The sequence below is a fragment of the Phyllostomus hastatus genome, unplaced genomic scaffold (genome assembly GCF_019186645.2).
Source record: "Phyllostomus hastatus isolate PE091 unplaced genomic scaffold, TTU_PhHast_1.1 phas_contig_29, whole genome shotgun sequence".
Taxonomy (NCBI): Eukaryota; Metazoa; Chordata; class Mammalia; order Chiroptera; family Phyllostomidae; genus Phyllostomus; species Phyllostomus hastatus.
The window spans coordinates 42,503,397-42,519,892 of record NW_025333835.1 but is presented as its reverse complement, the minus strand read 5'-3'; the positions used below and the strand labels follow the sequence as shown (position 1 = coordinate 42,519,892).

General features: G+C 49.9%; 1 protein-coding gene across 4 annotated transcripts in view; it reads right to left on the bottom strand.

Moving 5' to 3' along the window:
• Positions 1-138: 138 nt before the first annotated feature.
• Positions 139-16,496, bottom strand: part of VPS36 (vacuolar protein sorting 36 homolog) — a 29,173-nt gene continuing 12,815 nt past the window's right edge. Inside the window, exons 5-14 of one of the 4 annotated variants that reach the window (XM_045839117.1) lie at positions 15,529-15,618; positions 14,771-14,857; positions 9,755-9,787; positions 9,558-9,635; positions 8,649-8,783; positions 7,088-7,153; positions 5,587-5,651; positions 4,612-4,703; positions 3,355-3,434; positions 139-3,276 (exon numbers count right to left, since the gene is read on the bottom strand). In XM_045839117.1, coding sequence (XP_045695073.1) covers positions 3,361-3,434; positions 4,612-4,703; positions 5,587-5,651; positions 7,088-7,153; positions 8,649-8,783; positions 9,558-9,635; positions 9,755-9,787; positions 14,771-14,857; positions 15,529-15,618 — 720 coding nt within the window. In that variant the 3' untranslated portion in view covers positions 139-3,276; positions 3,355-3,360. The remainder of the gene's footprint in view (positions 3,277-3,354; positions 3,435-4,611; positions 4,704-5,586; positions 5,652-7,087; positions 7,154-8,648; positions 8,784-9,557; positions 9,636-9,754; positions 9,788-14,770; positions 14,858-15,528; positions 15,619-16,496) is intronic. The other 3 variants (XM_045839118.1, XM_045839115.1, XM_045839116.1) reach the window with 3 other exon arrangements.

The following is a 16,496-nucleotide window of genomic DNA, read 5'->3' as shown; positions in this document are numbered from 1 at the left end:
GTCCTTGGCGGAGGCGCTCGCACGTCCACGCCCGCAACAAGCCCACCCTCTGAGGGGCTGCAGCCGTGTCTTACTCTCTCTCGCATCCCACCCCCCACCGGTGGCCCACAGAGTTCCTCACACGAAGTCGGTATGTAGTAAGGAATCTATTTTTTAATTGAATTCAATGGGAGATAAAGTAGGAGGAAGTGAAGCCAAACTTATAACGGGTAAACACATCAGAGTCCATTCACTCAATACACATTTATTAAGTGCATGCCGTGTGTCAGGCCCTGCTCCAGGCTCTGAGAATGTATCCGTGAACGGGCAAAAATCTCTGCCCCCATGGAGCGTCTACTCCAGATCTGTCGTGAGAGATCGGATTAGCGATAGACTTACATAAATTCAACCTTACCTACCAGCTGAAAAAGAGACACACACATTTAAGGAGTTTAATTATTGGGGCTCTACAAGCCTCTTGTTGATATGTAGTTTTTATTACACATCGTACGTACTAAATTCATAAAATATTCATGCCCATGCACTGCTATAGGAACTCTGATGTAAGTAAGACTGCACGTAGAACTTTATTGGCAATGTAAGAGGTTTTCAGGATCATTTTGAGCATGTCCGATTTTATACTTAGGCACAGCGTTCAAAGCCTAGCCACCTTGTGAGCTGCGACTCTACTGCACCACAACGGAAGCTCTGAGATGGCTGGACGAAGAAGCACCATGTTAAGGGGCTGGGCACGATGACCCGGATTCCCATCTGGTCACCGCGGTCCGGCGCCAGTGGGGAGGGCGGAGTGCATTCACGGAACACACCTGGCTGGTCGGCGGTGGAATCACATCCACGACTTAAAACAAACAGTTCCGGAGCCGCCTGCCATGCTTTTCAAACCACTGAGCTAGTGAGAGCTTGAGGTCATTGATATTTATAATCGACTCTTGATTATACGTCTAAAAGAACACATTGTACCAAACACTGGCTTACTCTGACGAAAGGTTTATCATTTTCATATATTTTTTCAAGGAGTATTTAAAAAGACACCAAGTTAAGAAAAATCATTTTTAAATTTTGCAATAACTCTATATACATTAATATCAGTCATTTAACCTTGAAAACAATCTTCAGTTGTACAGTGTAAAATCTTCTTGACAGTATGTGCTGAGAAATATTCCACTACCATAAAGCTACAGATCGATGCTCCCAAGAGCAAGGTTAGGAAAATAAAAACAACCATTATATTGTTACAAGCACCAAGACAGAACTTTTTTGTACTTAGCGCCCAATTGATTGCATTTAACATAACCTCTATCAACAGAGGACCAAAAAGAAAAGATAAAAATATATATACTGAGGTCTGGAAAGAGTGAAGAATGCCCACTTTCAAAATAAAGCAATGAAAGCAATCATATTTGTTTTTAAATTTTTTTTTTGCAAAATATAGTCATATGCCACTTCACAGCCGCTGTAGTTCACTTTGCACAATCCGGATTGCTCCGTGCTTGCTGGCGCGTTGCTGCGCTAATGTGAGCACGCGTGCTGAACCGTGGGAGTTTGCTGTCAGGAGTCCGCACGGCTAGCGCTGCATCCAGTGGCTCAAACAGTCTCAGTTCCGCAGCCCAGAGACCAGGGGGGAGGGGTGGGGGGAACATGCAAACAAGTTTCCACTATGGCCAGACAGTCCCAAAAGACTTGGGCAGCCGGACCCTGAACTTTCCCCCAAACAGCATCAGTCACCGGTTACCACGCAGCATCGGCTGCGGGTCTGCCGAGTGAAGCCCGGGGCAGGACGCCTCAGCCAGCACATTCCCGAGACACTGGAGGAGGTGTGGCGGCCTCGGCCACTTTCCGGTGGGATCAGGGATGGACTCTGGCTGCTCCTAGGGGGACCCCTCCCAGCAGGCACCTGGAGCAGCCTCTTCACTTAGTGAGGACATCTCAGGGACCCCAGGGGGTGACACTGGGGACCGCCTCCTCCGGCTCTCAATGGTTCCCTCCACACAGAGCCCGTCCCTCCAGAGACTTGGCCAAAACCCATCAGTCCAGTCCCCGTGACTCAGTCTCAGGAGGAGGGTCCTTTTGGTGGCTGTCGGGCCCCCGAGTTGGAGGTGCACTCCACGAACCGTGAGCTGTACAGCCAGACACAGGAAGTCAGGGAGGCCACGGGAACACCCGAGCCACCTAAACTCAATGTGGGCCAGTTTCTGTCACCTCCGTAGTTATTTTTCAGCTGGAAAGTTTCTCCACAAGACGTATTATGTATGGGGTGAGGAAAAACTAATTGCTAGAATATGATAGCAAGATTTTTACAAGTTCAGGGTGGAAACTCCTTGAGGAAAGGAAAAGGAGACATCACTTCTCCACTCCTATGCCTTGGCCTTGAGGTCAAAGGGCACCAAAGTCCCCACACTGGTCAAAGCTTCTCCCAGCCCCTGCACCCACACACGGTCCTAGGGACTTCCTGAGCCATCTGCTTCCCAAAGCTGCAGTCGTAACTCCGGGCATGCCCACACAGCTCTTTAATTCAGCTTCAAAATGCACAGCGTTCTTTAACAAAATGACATAGTTGCATTCTTTACATGCCAGGCATGAAACCACCGCTTGGAAAAAAAAAAATGAGTCAGATAATACCTACGCAAGTGGAATAAAATTCCCTCCACTTGTAAGGTGCTTCACTGGGTCTGGGGAGAGCCGCCGAGACCCCCATGGCGGAGGGCCCCCGGCAGCGGCCTCGGGTGGCGCTGTGCACGCGGACGCTCTGCCCCAACGTCGGTGGGTCCTCGAAGGGCACGGCGGCGGGGCTCGCTTCGTGGAAACCCCCCAATAGGGGCACATTAGACACAGACAAACTGCACTTATTTACAAGCCAGTGCGTTTTAGTCACACCGAAATAACAACCTAACCTGTCCAGACACGCGTTTCTTTTTCTTCCCCCATGAACCAAATTCCTTTCTTTAGAGAATGGTGAGGTCTGAAGGTCAAGACAAAATCCACCGTATTTCAAGGTAAACCGTGAGGGTTCGAGACAGCTGTGGCATGATTTCGAATTCACATTGGCATCCATTGTTCTGTATTTTCCTAGACTTGCCCTAAATCAGCTTCCGAGACCGTAATATTTAGGGAGAAATTAAAAGCGTTTTACGTTGTCCTGCAGAGCTCCGGTGGATTCTGAGTGTATAAAATACGAAAATCCCTTAGCTCTGTGTCATGAATAAATTCGGGTAAAACCGTAAGCCTTCCACGGAGTCGTCCCGGCAAAGATGGCCCATCTTCTCTGCGAGAAGCAACCTGGGGGTGGAAGGAGAAAGCCAGTCACCTGTCGGTTTGGAAGCACAGGTCGTGATGAGGAGCGAGGGCCTCGCTTACCTTTCTTTAGCCAGGAGGACAGACATGCCCACCAGCTTGGCAAACTCTTCTGACGTTAGGGACCCCTTCTCTGAAACCTGCTGGAAGCACACAGCAGGGAAAAAAAACACATCGTCATTTAGACCACCTAGGTACTAACCGGAGAGACTGCCTACCAGTTATACTCAGGAAATAATTTCCTGAATTTTCTACCCGAGTCCAAAGAACATTCACTACAGAACTAAGGCTTCCTCACTCATGTTTAATTCTGAAAAAGCTGAAGGACCCAGGTTGAATAATGTAGAGGCTAAAATAACATAAAGCCCTCTATAATATAATAAAGGCTCTATACTAAGGTCTAAAATAAGTCTTTGATCTTCTGAAAAGGAACATATAACAAGTTCTAACTGAATTCATGTCACATGATCCAGTGAAGGCCATATATACAGGTTTGGCTTCAAATACGTGGTTGAAATAGCTATAGTCTTGGTTTTTTCATCTAGTTTAAAATAAAACATGTAATAAACGTGAGTTATTTAAATTATACAGGCTCACCACAGAGTTTATGCAGGCAGTAATATTTCAAGTACCCTAATGAGTATTAGCAGCCTGGCCATAAAATCCATCTAAACTGTAGTTGCTGTTCATATTTTTTTTTAAAGATTCCAATTACTTATTTTTAGAGAGAGAAGAAGGGAGGGAGAAAGAGAGGGAGAGAAACATTAATGAGTGGTTGCCTCTTGCACACGCGCCCCCCCCCCCGGGGACCTGGCCCGCAACCCAGGCATGTGCCCTGACTGGGAATCGAACCGGTGACCCTTTGGTTTGCAGGCCAGCACCCAATCCACTGAGCCACAGCAGCCAGGGCTGTTCATATTTTTTGAAACAATTATCTCATAGAACAACTGGTGGTGTTTTATAATGCTGCTTGTGTAGGTGTTGCGGAAGGAAAAGTTCTGTCATGGAAAACACTCTCATTAACAAAGTTAAAAACCTGTTCTCAGGACTGAGCTTCAAACAAAAAGAGAGCACCTCATTAATTTTAATTCTCCTTTCTTTCAAGATGTTTTGAGTGTTAGCAAGCTCTGAAAAGCTTTCAAAGAAGAACTCTGATGACTGTTTACCCATTGTTCACGGTGACCCATTTTTAACTGGGCCGACAAGTGTGAGCGGTGAGTGAAGTCCAGGCCGAGAGGAAATCCTGGTCCCCGGCGGCCGGGCACGGGCACCGGCCCGCCCAGCACGCCCTGGCGCCCGGAGGAAGCCGGGCTCACGTACCGTCTCCAGGGCCGAGGCCACCATTTCCTCTTCCTTGTGGGACTGGAGCTCGATGACCATGACGCCGCTGTCGAACACCCGCAGCCTGAGACCTCAGGGGTGGGGGGGGAGAGCGGGGCAGTGAGGACCTGCGACCTTCGACCCCCGAAAGAAGGCAGAGGCGCAAGCGCTTCTCACCGTCTTCCACGCCCCGGGAGGGGGGCAACGGTAACACAGGACAGCAGTTAAAACTAACCACCACGAGCAACTATGGCATAGCTATAACGCTCACGAATGAACCGTTCATAAAACTGTGAACTACCATCCATAGGCTAAAAAAATACTTCTGTCTGGCTATTTTTTTTTTCAGTTTTCATTTAGTTTTATTTTTTTAACACTTTTCAAACACAGCTGACATTCAGTGCTATTTTGGATTAGTTTCAGGTGTACGACGGTGGCTAGATGGTTATGCAATTTACGGAGTATCACCCTGATGACTCCAGGACTGGCCTGGCACCACGCACAGCTGTTACAACAGTGTTCCCTCCCTTTGCTCTCCGCCGGGCCGCACACCCCGCCCGGCTAATTGTTTTTTAGCCTGAGGATGAGGAAAACACAATTCGCAGCTGAACAGCTGCACTTGTGAGTCCCCAGGGACAAACACAAACCATCTAAGGGAAGAGGGGCTAGCGACCGTGACCTTGTGGGCGGGGCCCTGTGGGGCCCTGTTCTTATCTCTCTGCCCGGACAGCGCAGAGTCAGACCACCACGCCCCTCGGGCCACGCACAGGACGGAAGCCAGGGTGACGGAGGTGCGTGTGGTGCCCGGTCTGTTCTGTCGACATTAATCTCAGGCCGGCCAGGTGCTGGCTCACCCCTGGGGGCGATGGGCGGGGGTGGGGGGGGGGTGGCGCTCCTGCTCCTGGCCGGGCCCTCCCGTCTGACTCTGCAGGGCAGTGGCCGCAGCTGGCCAACTCCCTGCGGAGGTGTTCGTACCTGAGAGGTAACTTCAGGGCCTCCAGCATCTTGCATGCGTTCACCAAGTCTTCTGGCGAGAGCAACTAATGGGGGGGGGGGAGGAAAAAAATCCAGTTCACACTCCAATGAACGGTGTGACGCTGCACAGTTATAGTGACCACTACAGCAGAAGAGGAAGTTTAAAGATGATCACTCATCAAGGGTTTTGGGTGGCTTGATCACTACAAGGCAAAAATATCAGTGAAGAAGCAGAAATTTCTGTCCGTTAAAGCAGTGCTAGCCAATACAAACAGAATGCGCATTAAGTCACACACGTAATTTTAAAATCTTCCAGTAGCTGTATTAAAAAAGTAAAAGAAACGGGTGAAGCTAATTCTAAAAGATATATACCCAATATGTAACAAATTCAGCATACAGGGTGGGGCAAGAGGAAGTTGACAGTTGTTTGTGTGGGGTATGATATAATTAATAAATAACAATATAAGAGTAAACTCTGTTTTACGTACTCACAACTGTGAACCTACTTTTGCCCCACGCCGTATAATCGGTATAAAAATCACTACTGAGATATTCAACATTTCCTTACTCCGCCCTGACTCCCGTGAATCCCTTGTGCGGTTTCACGCTTCCCGCACACGCCCACGTGGACTCCCCGTCCCCGCAGGCAGCCGGCTCGTGGCTCCCCCTGCAGGCCACGGAGCCCGAGAGAGGGAGCCCAGTGGGCCGGGGGCCCGGCTCGGCCCGAGCCACACCCAACGGCGCCGGAGCCAGCCCGGCCTGGGCCCGAGTCCCTGCCAAGCCACCGGCTGCAGGAGCAGCTTCGGTGAAAACACTCAGTCTTTCTAAGCCTCGGTTTCCCGCTCCGCAGGTAACCCTCGCCGCCGAGGAGAGTCCCGGGAGCTGCCTCCCGGGTCGCCGGGAGGACCGAGGAGGGGACACGCGGGGAGCGAGCGAGTGAACAGCAGTCGGGGACACTCACAGGGAGCCACAGGGCACGGGCTCCGCTCAGGGTGGGGCTGCGTGGGGGGGAGAGCGGGAAGGACGGGGCTCACTGGTGACGCCACGGAACTGCGTCTGACCCTGAGGGCACGAGGAGTGCCGGACAGAGCCCTGGTGGCCGAGGACACCCGGGTGCGGAGGGTCAGCGAGAGCCGGCTCACAGCCCGGGGAGCGCGGCAGCTGTCCCTCGGTGGTCGCTCGGGGCACTCTGTGTCCGGCCCCCAGCACACGCACAGACCTCTGCAGCGGGAAGGCAGCCGGCGGTCCAAAGGCTCATGTTAAAGGCAGGAAGACTGAGTCCGAGAGGTCAAGTAAGCCAGCCAAGTGCACTGGGCCGGGCCGGCCCGGAGCCCCCCAGCCCCCAGAGCGGTGCTCTTCACGCGGCACCGTCCTCTCTCTCAAAACCGTCTTCACAGCCACAGCCCTTCCTCGGGTTGTGCTCCCTGTGGGGGGCCTGTGCTACATGGAGAAAGCCTGTGTTCAGCTGTAAAAGAAGGAGACCTGGGTATTCTGTGCTCACCTCCATCCCGCGGGCTCTGTTCACTAGGCAGTACACCTCCGTGAGCGACATGATGCCCCCTCGCTCCTGGGAGGACGAGAAACGCGGGGGAAGCATTACGTTGTAAGTAGCACCCGTTGGCGTGTCTCAGCAGTCACAGTCGGAGTGGAATCAGACGTCACAAGATGTCTTCGGAAGCTCTTAAAAACACTACTTACTCACAGGAGAACTTAGATACCATCAGACATTTCAAGTTCAAAATCTGGACTTCAATGTCATGATCACTGTCAACATTTGCTTGGAAGAAAAGAGGGCCCTGCACCGAGTTCCCACGTGTCTGAGATTCCGGCCGACTGACAAGGCGCCGCTAGAGACCTGGGTGGGAAGGGCACCACCTCGCGGCTCCCACTGTGAAATTATGTAGACGGTGACAGCCAGCGGCTGCCACTGCCACAGACAGTCGGGCACATGGACCGGGAGTCGAGCTCCTGGCAGGGAGGCACAACCCCTTTATGAAATGTTCTCATCAGAAAAAAAACAACAACAACAACAGAACTTCTAGCTATAACTACCAGTGCACAGGGAGCCATGCTAACACACAAGTCAGCAAAACCCAGACTCCGAGACACTCAATCAGATAAGCCACTGGTTTCTTCAGTCAGTAAATCAGGGGCAGGGGTGGGGGGAGGGGGGAGGAGGGGAAACCCATAGAATTAAAAAGGAAAAACTTGAGAGACAAACCAACCAGTTGCAATGTATCCTGATTTGAACAAATCAACTGTAAGAGAACATGTGAACAAAAACTGGATATTTAAGAACAGTAAAATTACTTTTTACTCTTAGGGCTGAAAAGGGATTCTCATTACACGTGAAGGTGTGTTTGTTATCACAACCACACACTGGAGTGTCCGCAGATACAGTGATGTGGTGGCGGCCGGCGTCGGCCTCGGCCACGCCGGGTGCAGGTGGCCTGCCGGGGAAGCCGGGTGACCGGCACGTCGGGACGCGTGACACTCTTCCACTTTGCCGTGTGTTTGAGGTATTTCTTAATACTAGTACTTTAATAAATGAAGTTGTGATCACCTGAATGCCAGACTCGAAGAGAAATCTTACTATGAAACTAACAGTGCATGTGCAGCGTGGGGCGAAAGCAGGTTTACAGTTGTGCGTACACCAAACAGTTTATTTGTGTATTATTACTTATTAATTGTTGCGTTATTATCCTTACAAACTGTAAACCTACTTTTGCCCCACCCTGTCTATTGACTACTTATATACAACTATACCTAAATATATAGAGGTCATATATTTGTTTTTGAAAATAAGAGGTAAGAAAAACTTCATATCAAATAGACACAAAAAGTTATAGATATCTGAAATGAAAATTGAAAACAATTTAGAAGATTATTGACAAAGAATCTGTTCATAAGCACACTGAGCTAACTTCATATTCCTGAAAGACAACAACAGCATGTTGGTTGAACAGTCACCGCATCGTGAGAGCAGTGATGCCCTGAAGGTTTCTGATGACACGGAGATGACTTAACACCATTTCAAAAGCCCATGTAGGTTTGGTTTTTACCTCCAGAGGTGCCTGCAGTATCCCAGCCAGCTGCTTGGCCAGCTGCATGTGGTACTGAGTGCCTGAGCCGCAGGTTTCCCTGGTAACTGGGTTGGCTATTCCCATGCTCAGCAAATAGGACTTGAACCTGATGGTCTGTAACGAGAGGAAAAAATGCACAGAGACGATTCCGAATTAGTCTCTCTGCCCCGACACCCGAAACCCGTCCATCACAGATGCAGTTCTACTCCATTATTTCCCATAGTTCCCTGCATACATCTGATTATTCTCCCTTCCATCCTGCTGTCTCTCACTCCCTTTATCGTGCAAGCTTGGTGTGACAGGTGATTTAAATAACAAGTATGCTGTCGTTAATGCCAACCAAGGGCCCCGACAGCAAGCTCAGAAAAATGGCCGTGACCAGACTGTACACAGATTTAATGCGACATCAAACTTATGATGTATAAAATAGACAACTCCTTATATATTTCGGTATCTGTTTCATACACTCCAAGAAAAGCTACCAAAACACCCTATAATCCTACTAGAATGAACAATTTCATGGCTGACTTTCTCTTTGGCATTTTCACACATCTTCAAGTCCTAAAAGAAGTAAAACATTACATTAAGAAAGCAAACTGGGCCCTGGGCCAGCAGGGCTCAGTGAGTTGGAGCGTCGTCCTGTAAACCAGTAAGCCACAGGTTCGATTCCTGGTCACGGCACATGCCTAGGTTTTGGGTTTGGTCTTAGGTCGGGGTGCAAGAGATCAATGTTTCTCTCCCTCTCTCTCTTTCCCTCCTTATCTGTCTCTGAAATCAATGAGCATGTGTTCGGGTGAGGACAAAAAAAAAAAAGCAAACCGGTAAACCACCAAAGCACCAAAGCACTATCCCTGCGGTTTCAAATGCCTTGAAACGCGGCCCGTGTACCTCGTCCTCTGTGATGTCGCCTTGCTTGTCTTTGATCTTGTTCGCAATGGACTTGGAGAGCTCCACCATGTCCTTGGCCTGTCGGGAGAGCAGGGAGAGACTGGAGCAAACGCTGTCCCTGAAGTGTGCGCGAATAAAACATGCTTCCAGACTGCGCCGTAGTCGGCATCGATTTAACGGGCGTAAAGGACACATACCTTGACCATTAGCTTGCTGAGGTCTTCAAAGGCCTGAAATGAGAAATGAGTTTCGTTGGAATCTGTCTAAAGAATCAAAACGTTTCAAAGCAATGAAGCACCCTATTTTCTTCCCTATGATGAAAATGTACGAAATTTTCTTACAAATGTCAATTTATTTACATAAACATTTATGCAACTAATAAATCTGCCTGATTCTAAGAAGTCAGTTGAGCTAAGAAACCATACATTTCCCAAGACAAACTGTGAAAACAACTTTTCGAATTTTCATAGAGAGAAGTTACTATTGATTAAGCACACAGAAGGCGACATAAGTAATAGTTCGGAAAACAGTATTTTCTGTTCTTGGACACAAGCAAGAAAATCGGCCCCAGCTCCTCCCCGCACCCTCTCCTGCAGGGGCGCCACCAGATCTCCTGGGTGGAACCAGTGCGTGTGCAGCTGCAGCCACACTTTGGGCTCGGGTGGCAGGAGGGATTGAACCAGCGGCAGGAGGGAGTGAACCCAGACCCGGGCTCTCAGCCTCCGAACACTGAATAGATTATTAGGTCTGTGGCTTTGGATAGAGTGAGTGTAGCAAAAGAAAAACATTCGGATGCCACGAAAAGCGTTTCTAAGTAAAACCCATCAACTGTTTCATTTCCAACGGTGAATATCCTCCTCAAAGATCTCTCCCCATTGACTGAGACGTATGGTGTCACGTTACCACCGATACCCAGACAGGGCAGCACACCTCTGTCTGATCCACGTGCACGGATGTTGTTTCATAAGACCCACTAGGCAGTTTATCACCACCGACGACGGACTGTCTCCTGGCGCACAGGGAGCCGTGACCGGCAGCCCCGGAGGAGCCCAGCCCACCGCAGTCGCACGCAGGAAGGCAGCCCCCACCGGCGAGAGGACCCCGCTGAGGCCGAGCGTGGGGTGGGATCCTCGCGGCCCACTCCCTGATGCCAGCGCCGAGAACAAAGGGGAATGTGCACACACCTAACAGGAATTTCCTCCGATAAACAAAAGGCCCAGCGCTGGACGCTTATCAGCGGCAGCCAGCAGGGCAGGAAGCCTCGGGGGGGAAACGCAGGGCACCGGCTCGGGGCGCCGGGTCCCCTCTCGCCCCTCAGCGGAGGGCAGACCCCGCAGCAGCCCGCCCCCGGCACTGAAACACGCTCACACTCCACACTCTAGATCTTTACTTACACTAGGAAAAGAAGTGTAAGGACAAGGAGGAAGACGACACTTTTCATTTTATGTGGCAAATCAGTTTACTTACTATATCATGTGCATGTCCATTTAAAAATGCTAAAATAGCGCGCACAGAATACACGGACGAGCCCTTATTCCTTAGAGCTCATAAAAATGAATATAAATATGTTACACTTATAGAAGAACTCCCTATATTTTGAATAATTATGGAACACGAACAAAAGCTTCCTCACTTCTGTTTCTAATATTCTAAAATTTGAAATTAGCCAACGACCCCCAAAATGGGTGGAGACCACCTACAACACAATTAAAGCCGGACAGGCAACATGTGCTCATTCTATTGTTTCATCTGCCAGTTTATAGAACCTTCTGTCCCTCTGCCATGGACATTCTCCATTTCCATTCCAATTTTGAAAAAAGCGGCATCTACCTTAACACCGGAGGGTTTTCTCTTAAGCCATTTTGTGGCATTATTTCTTACTGACTTTCAGCCATCACTCTGGTCATTAGCTTCAGTAACTATTAATGTATGCTGAATTTTCTGTTCCAATATTCCGGCTTCTGTACCTTTGCATATTCCATTCCCTCCACCTGGGTCCTCTTATCCCTGCTGGTCATCCGCTGGCAGCGGCTGCACTTCCAGGCCCTGACTTCTGTCACTTCTGCTAACGAGCCTTTCCCCAGACTCCACCAGGAGTGAGAGGGCGGGTGGGTTCTGGCTGCAGCCACTATCTTCCCCCGACTCGGCATTGCCCACACAGGGTGGGGGAAGGCCATTTGCCTGCCTCCTCGGCCCCTCGCCGGAGCCCCTACAACTTCCGACGCCTAGCGCACACAGAGCGGAGAGCAGAGACCAGTAGCTGAGTAAATCGGGGACCCGCAGGGGAGAGCGCAACGCTTGTGTAGAATACTTTGAGTTACGTAACTGTGTGTGAAAATTAGACCGGAGCACGGTAACATTTCATAGATTAAGAAAAACATTGTGTTGAAAACTAAAGTAGTATGGTAGTGCTCAGAAAAAGGAACAGGAATAATGCAAAATTATTCTAATACAAAAAAATCTTTTTTTATTTCTCAATTTTTTTAAAGGTTTTATTTATGTACTTTGGAGAGAGGGTAAGGGAGGGAGAAAGAGAAGGAGAGAAACATCAGTGTGTGAGACATAAGATTGGTTGCCTCTCACAAGCCCCCTACTGGGGACATGGCCTGCAACCCAGGCATGTGCCCTGACTGGGAATCGAACTGGCAACCTTGGGGTTCATAGCTTGAAACTCAATCCACTGAGCGACACCAGCCAGGGCCAAAAATATCTGTTTAACTGTTCTAATAAGCACTTGCTAGTATCATCCCAAATCTGAACAGGAAGTATCAGTATGACCTCACGAGGCACTTTCATTTAAGAAACAGAACTAGCTCTTTCCATGGAAAAGGCCTAGAAATACAGGTCTATCTAACAGAGATGCATGTTCTTAACAGGTGGACTGTGGCTTTGAAATGCCATTTCTCACTAGGGAACGCAGGGCTTCTCAGGTGTGGCTGCTTCCACACCTGGGGCAGGATCTGTGGCAGGAGGTCCCGGAACCTTCGTCGCACCAGACCGTGCGTAAGCTGTCACAGCCCACTGGGTCACACCGAGAGCACTCGGGAGCCGACCTGAGGGGACCAGTGCGGGCCAAAAATGGGGCCATCTGAGCGTTACATGGAGTAATAACTGCCCTGATTGAAACCGATCAAGTACATTAAATGTATGAATTCATTATATGTGAAAAAGGAACGCAGTCACCTCTGGTGTACGTGGAACCGATTCATCCTCCTGATGATGAAGGAGAGGCCCGGGGCCTTCCTTCCCTACATAAACTGTTCTCTGAGCAGCCGAGCAGTAGATGAAGGGAAGCATCTCTTTTAAACAGTATCCCAACTGACAAACGAAACATAAATCATAAACTATGGGCATGGGCTGCTGACACCATCAAAAGGGGACAAGGGGTGCATCCCCCCGCAGAAGGAGCACGGACCTGCAGTCTCACCCCGGGGCCCACACCCAGGTCTGGCCAAGCCCCCGGACCGCTGACAACTTGCGGGAAGCACACGGGCCGAGGAACACGGACGGCTCTGCTACAAACCAGCTCTCAGCCAAGCCTAGACCACAGGCGCCAACAGGACGACGCCCTGGGTGCCTCCGCCACGGTGACCCGCACTTCCAACCAGCGGGCCCAGAACACGTGTGACATGGAGAATCCCGCACGTCCACTTAGCTAGGTCACGGGGCGCCCAGGTGTGTGATGGAATGCTGTTCCGAGCGTACCTGTGAGGGTGCCGCCACGTGGCACGCGCACCTGAGCTGGCACACCGAGTCAAGCAGACAGCCCACCTCGGCGTGGGTGGGCGCTACCCAGTCCGTGGAGGACGTGAAGGAACAAGACGTGGGAGGAAGGGAGACCCCGCATTCCCCCTGCCCGCTGCTCGCCCGCCGAGCCGAGACACCAGGCCGCGCCTGCGCGCGGACTGGACGGACAGGACTCGCCCCGCCCCGTGAGCCCTGGGGGCTGTCAGGCCCCGGAGCCAGACTAGACCTCGGCGCACCGGCTCCCCTGAGCCACCAGCCTGCGGGCGGCGGGCTGTGGGGCTTCTCGGTCCCCACAGTCACCTGAGCTGGTCCCGCACCTCACTGCGTGCGTGCAGAGGGAAGGGTCTAGATAACAGAGAAACAGATATCTGTACGTGTAGGGACAGACAGCTGTGGATGCCAGTTTACGTACAGCTCGATATCCATATATTTCCTGGGGTTCTGTTTCTCTGGGGAACCTTGACTAATACGGGAATTCAATGACTATCTGCAGTTTAAACTCTGATTGATATACATCTTCGAAATTCTATGAACCGCACTCATCAAAGGAATGTTACTTACAGACTGTTAGGAAAAACTACAGAATTATTTCACTGAATCATTTCATAAACACCCAACACCATCTTCACATTAGCAGAGGAAAACCGACGGTATGTGTGGAGAGAGTGACTAGTCTCAGGACCCCGTGGCCGGAGTTTCCCCCAGACGGCGCGGCATGGTGCCCACTCAGGGCTGCTCTCCGGGGCGTGGCCTGGTTGCCTCTTTTCTCGCCGTCTCTGTGCCGGGTCCCCAGTGGTCATCAGCATCACACTGTGTGGTGTCTGACCAGGGTGAGAGGCCATAGAATAGCATTCTTCCCCTCAACTAAGTTAACCAAACGTCCCACATAACGACACAGAGGGCCTTGAACTCACGAGGAGTATCCTCCAGTGAATTCCATCTAGACTGGAAAGGTTTTGTTTGTTTGTTCGTTTTTTAAGATTTTATTTATTTATTTTTAGAAAGAGGGGAAGGGAATGAGAAAGAGAGGGAGAAACATTAGTGTGTGGTTGCCTCTCGCATGTCCCCTACTGGGGACCTGGCCAGAAACCCAGGCATGTGCCCTGACTGGGAATCGAACCGGTGACCCTTTGGTTCCCAGGCCCACACTCAATCCACTGAGCCACACCAGCCAGGGCTGGACTGGAAAGTTTACACACCGCAACCCATGATATCTCCTACCAGCACAGAAAACAAATGGGCATGGCTGTTTTATTCCTTTTTGGAAAAAGTTTTCAAAACACATTTTGGCTAACTTTCGCCAGCCTGAGGTGGACCTGTTCAATGCAGTAAAATACTCTGCAGCTTCAGGCAAACTACTAAATATACGTGCCGATCCACAGAATGGAGTTAGTCCCAGCTGAACCCCAAAGAATGAACACAAGTGGCTGAAAAGGCAGCTGCCCGGGGCTTGTGTAAGGGGTTACCTCGGAAATGTTTTTGTCGGTTTCTTTTCTTTTTTCTTCCAGCTTCCTTTCAATGCCTACAATTCCTACAGCCCTTATTCTTCCTGGCTGAAAAAAAAAAAGTAGAAAATAAAACACACTACATAGGAAGGACACAGTCTTTTGTAACCCACCGCATTGTGTTTTCAATGGTGGGAAAGGACTCACACAGAACCAAAGAAAACAGCAAACAATACATCTCATTTCCTTTCCAAACATGTGTCAGTTTCTTGCTATATATGATGATCTCCGAGTCATTATAAAGAAGCACTGAGCAATCAATAACGGCATATTCCACTCTTCACTTTGGACAGTAATTAAATTTCCTATCCAGTTTTTCTCTGGCAAACTTAGATTCTGTATGTATCAGATAGTTACCAGCATCTCAAATGTGCAGACAATTGTAGTTAAACTTCTGGTACTTGGTAGCTATTCTACAAACTACTTTCACACATTGGAGCATCCATCCCTGGTGGGCGGCCCCGTGAGGCCGGCCTGGCAAACGTCCCCCAGGAGCACTGTCCGTCCCCTCCCTGGCCACACCGAGAGGGGACGACAGAGTGGGGTGAGTGGAACCCCCCTTCCTCCTTCTGAGTCACTCGGTTCCACTAAGCAGTGACTGTCGGCAGAACACTAAATCAGGTTCTGTGAACATTAATCTTTAACCCAACATCATTACTTTATTTCTGGAAAGTCCTAGCCTCACAAAATCGTCTCTCTTAGTGAAGATGCAGTGATACCTGGGGTCCGCGGCTGGCCTGGAAGGACTGGGGCGCCGGCATGGTCTCCCACCGTCTCTGCGTCATTTCCTCCGACAAACGCCTGTAAAACTGTCACACACACACACGGACATGTGGGGAGGGAGTGGGTTGGGCAGTGGCACCCTCGTGAAAATCCTTACTTCACGTTTCTTTACTTGAAAGCTCTATTCAGTCATTTGCAACAAGCCCAGAATTTTCAGAGACATCAAAGAAAATCAGAGGAAGTTCGTTTCTTGGACCAACTTCAGAAAGAACAAAGCAAAAAGAAAGAGAAGGAACTGACCTTCTCCATAAAGTGAGCTATTCTCAACAAAGAGATGAGTGACAACGAAATGAATAGACTTACTTTAAACAATCCTGCGGATTGTTTTCAACCTATAGTGAAACAGACACAGTGCCAAGAAAAATACACAACCATTATCCACACAGGAAGCAGAGAATAATCTGTCTGGTGAAAATGTGTATTCAGAAATTGAGGTCAAAACATGCCTCTGCTCACACACACACAAAATAACTGTATTTTTCACCCGCAGGGAAACTGACTTGCGTTAGTGACTGGTGCGCTAGTGCCCGCGTGCTAGTGCCCTGGGTGCAGGCTGCAGAAAGAGGGAACGTAAATGACGTGAGATACCGATGGGGAGACAAACACACTTGTAAGTGTCTGAGAATATTTATGCAGCCACGCAGTAATCAGAAAATATAAAGTAGTATGCTCTGGGAGAAGCGCTTCAGTGACTTGTGCAGAGTTTAAAAAGATTAAAGACCGCCTGCATTTAAGGTTGCTGAGCATTTAGATGCTGAGGTCAATCAGCACGTCAATGCGTCATTCTCCGTCCCTCCACCCAAGGGCGTGACTCCGCCTCCCCCCTCTCTCTCCCTGTGACTCCCACGTGCTCCTGCTCTCCGCTCCCACTGTCACCCAAGCTGCGTGTTCTCTACTGACCAGA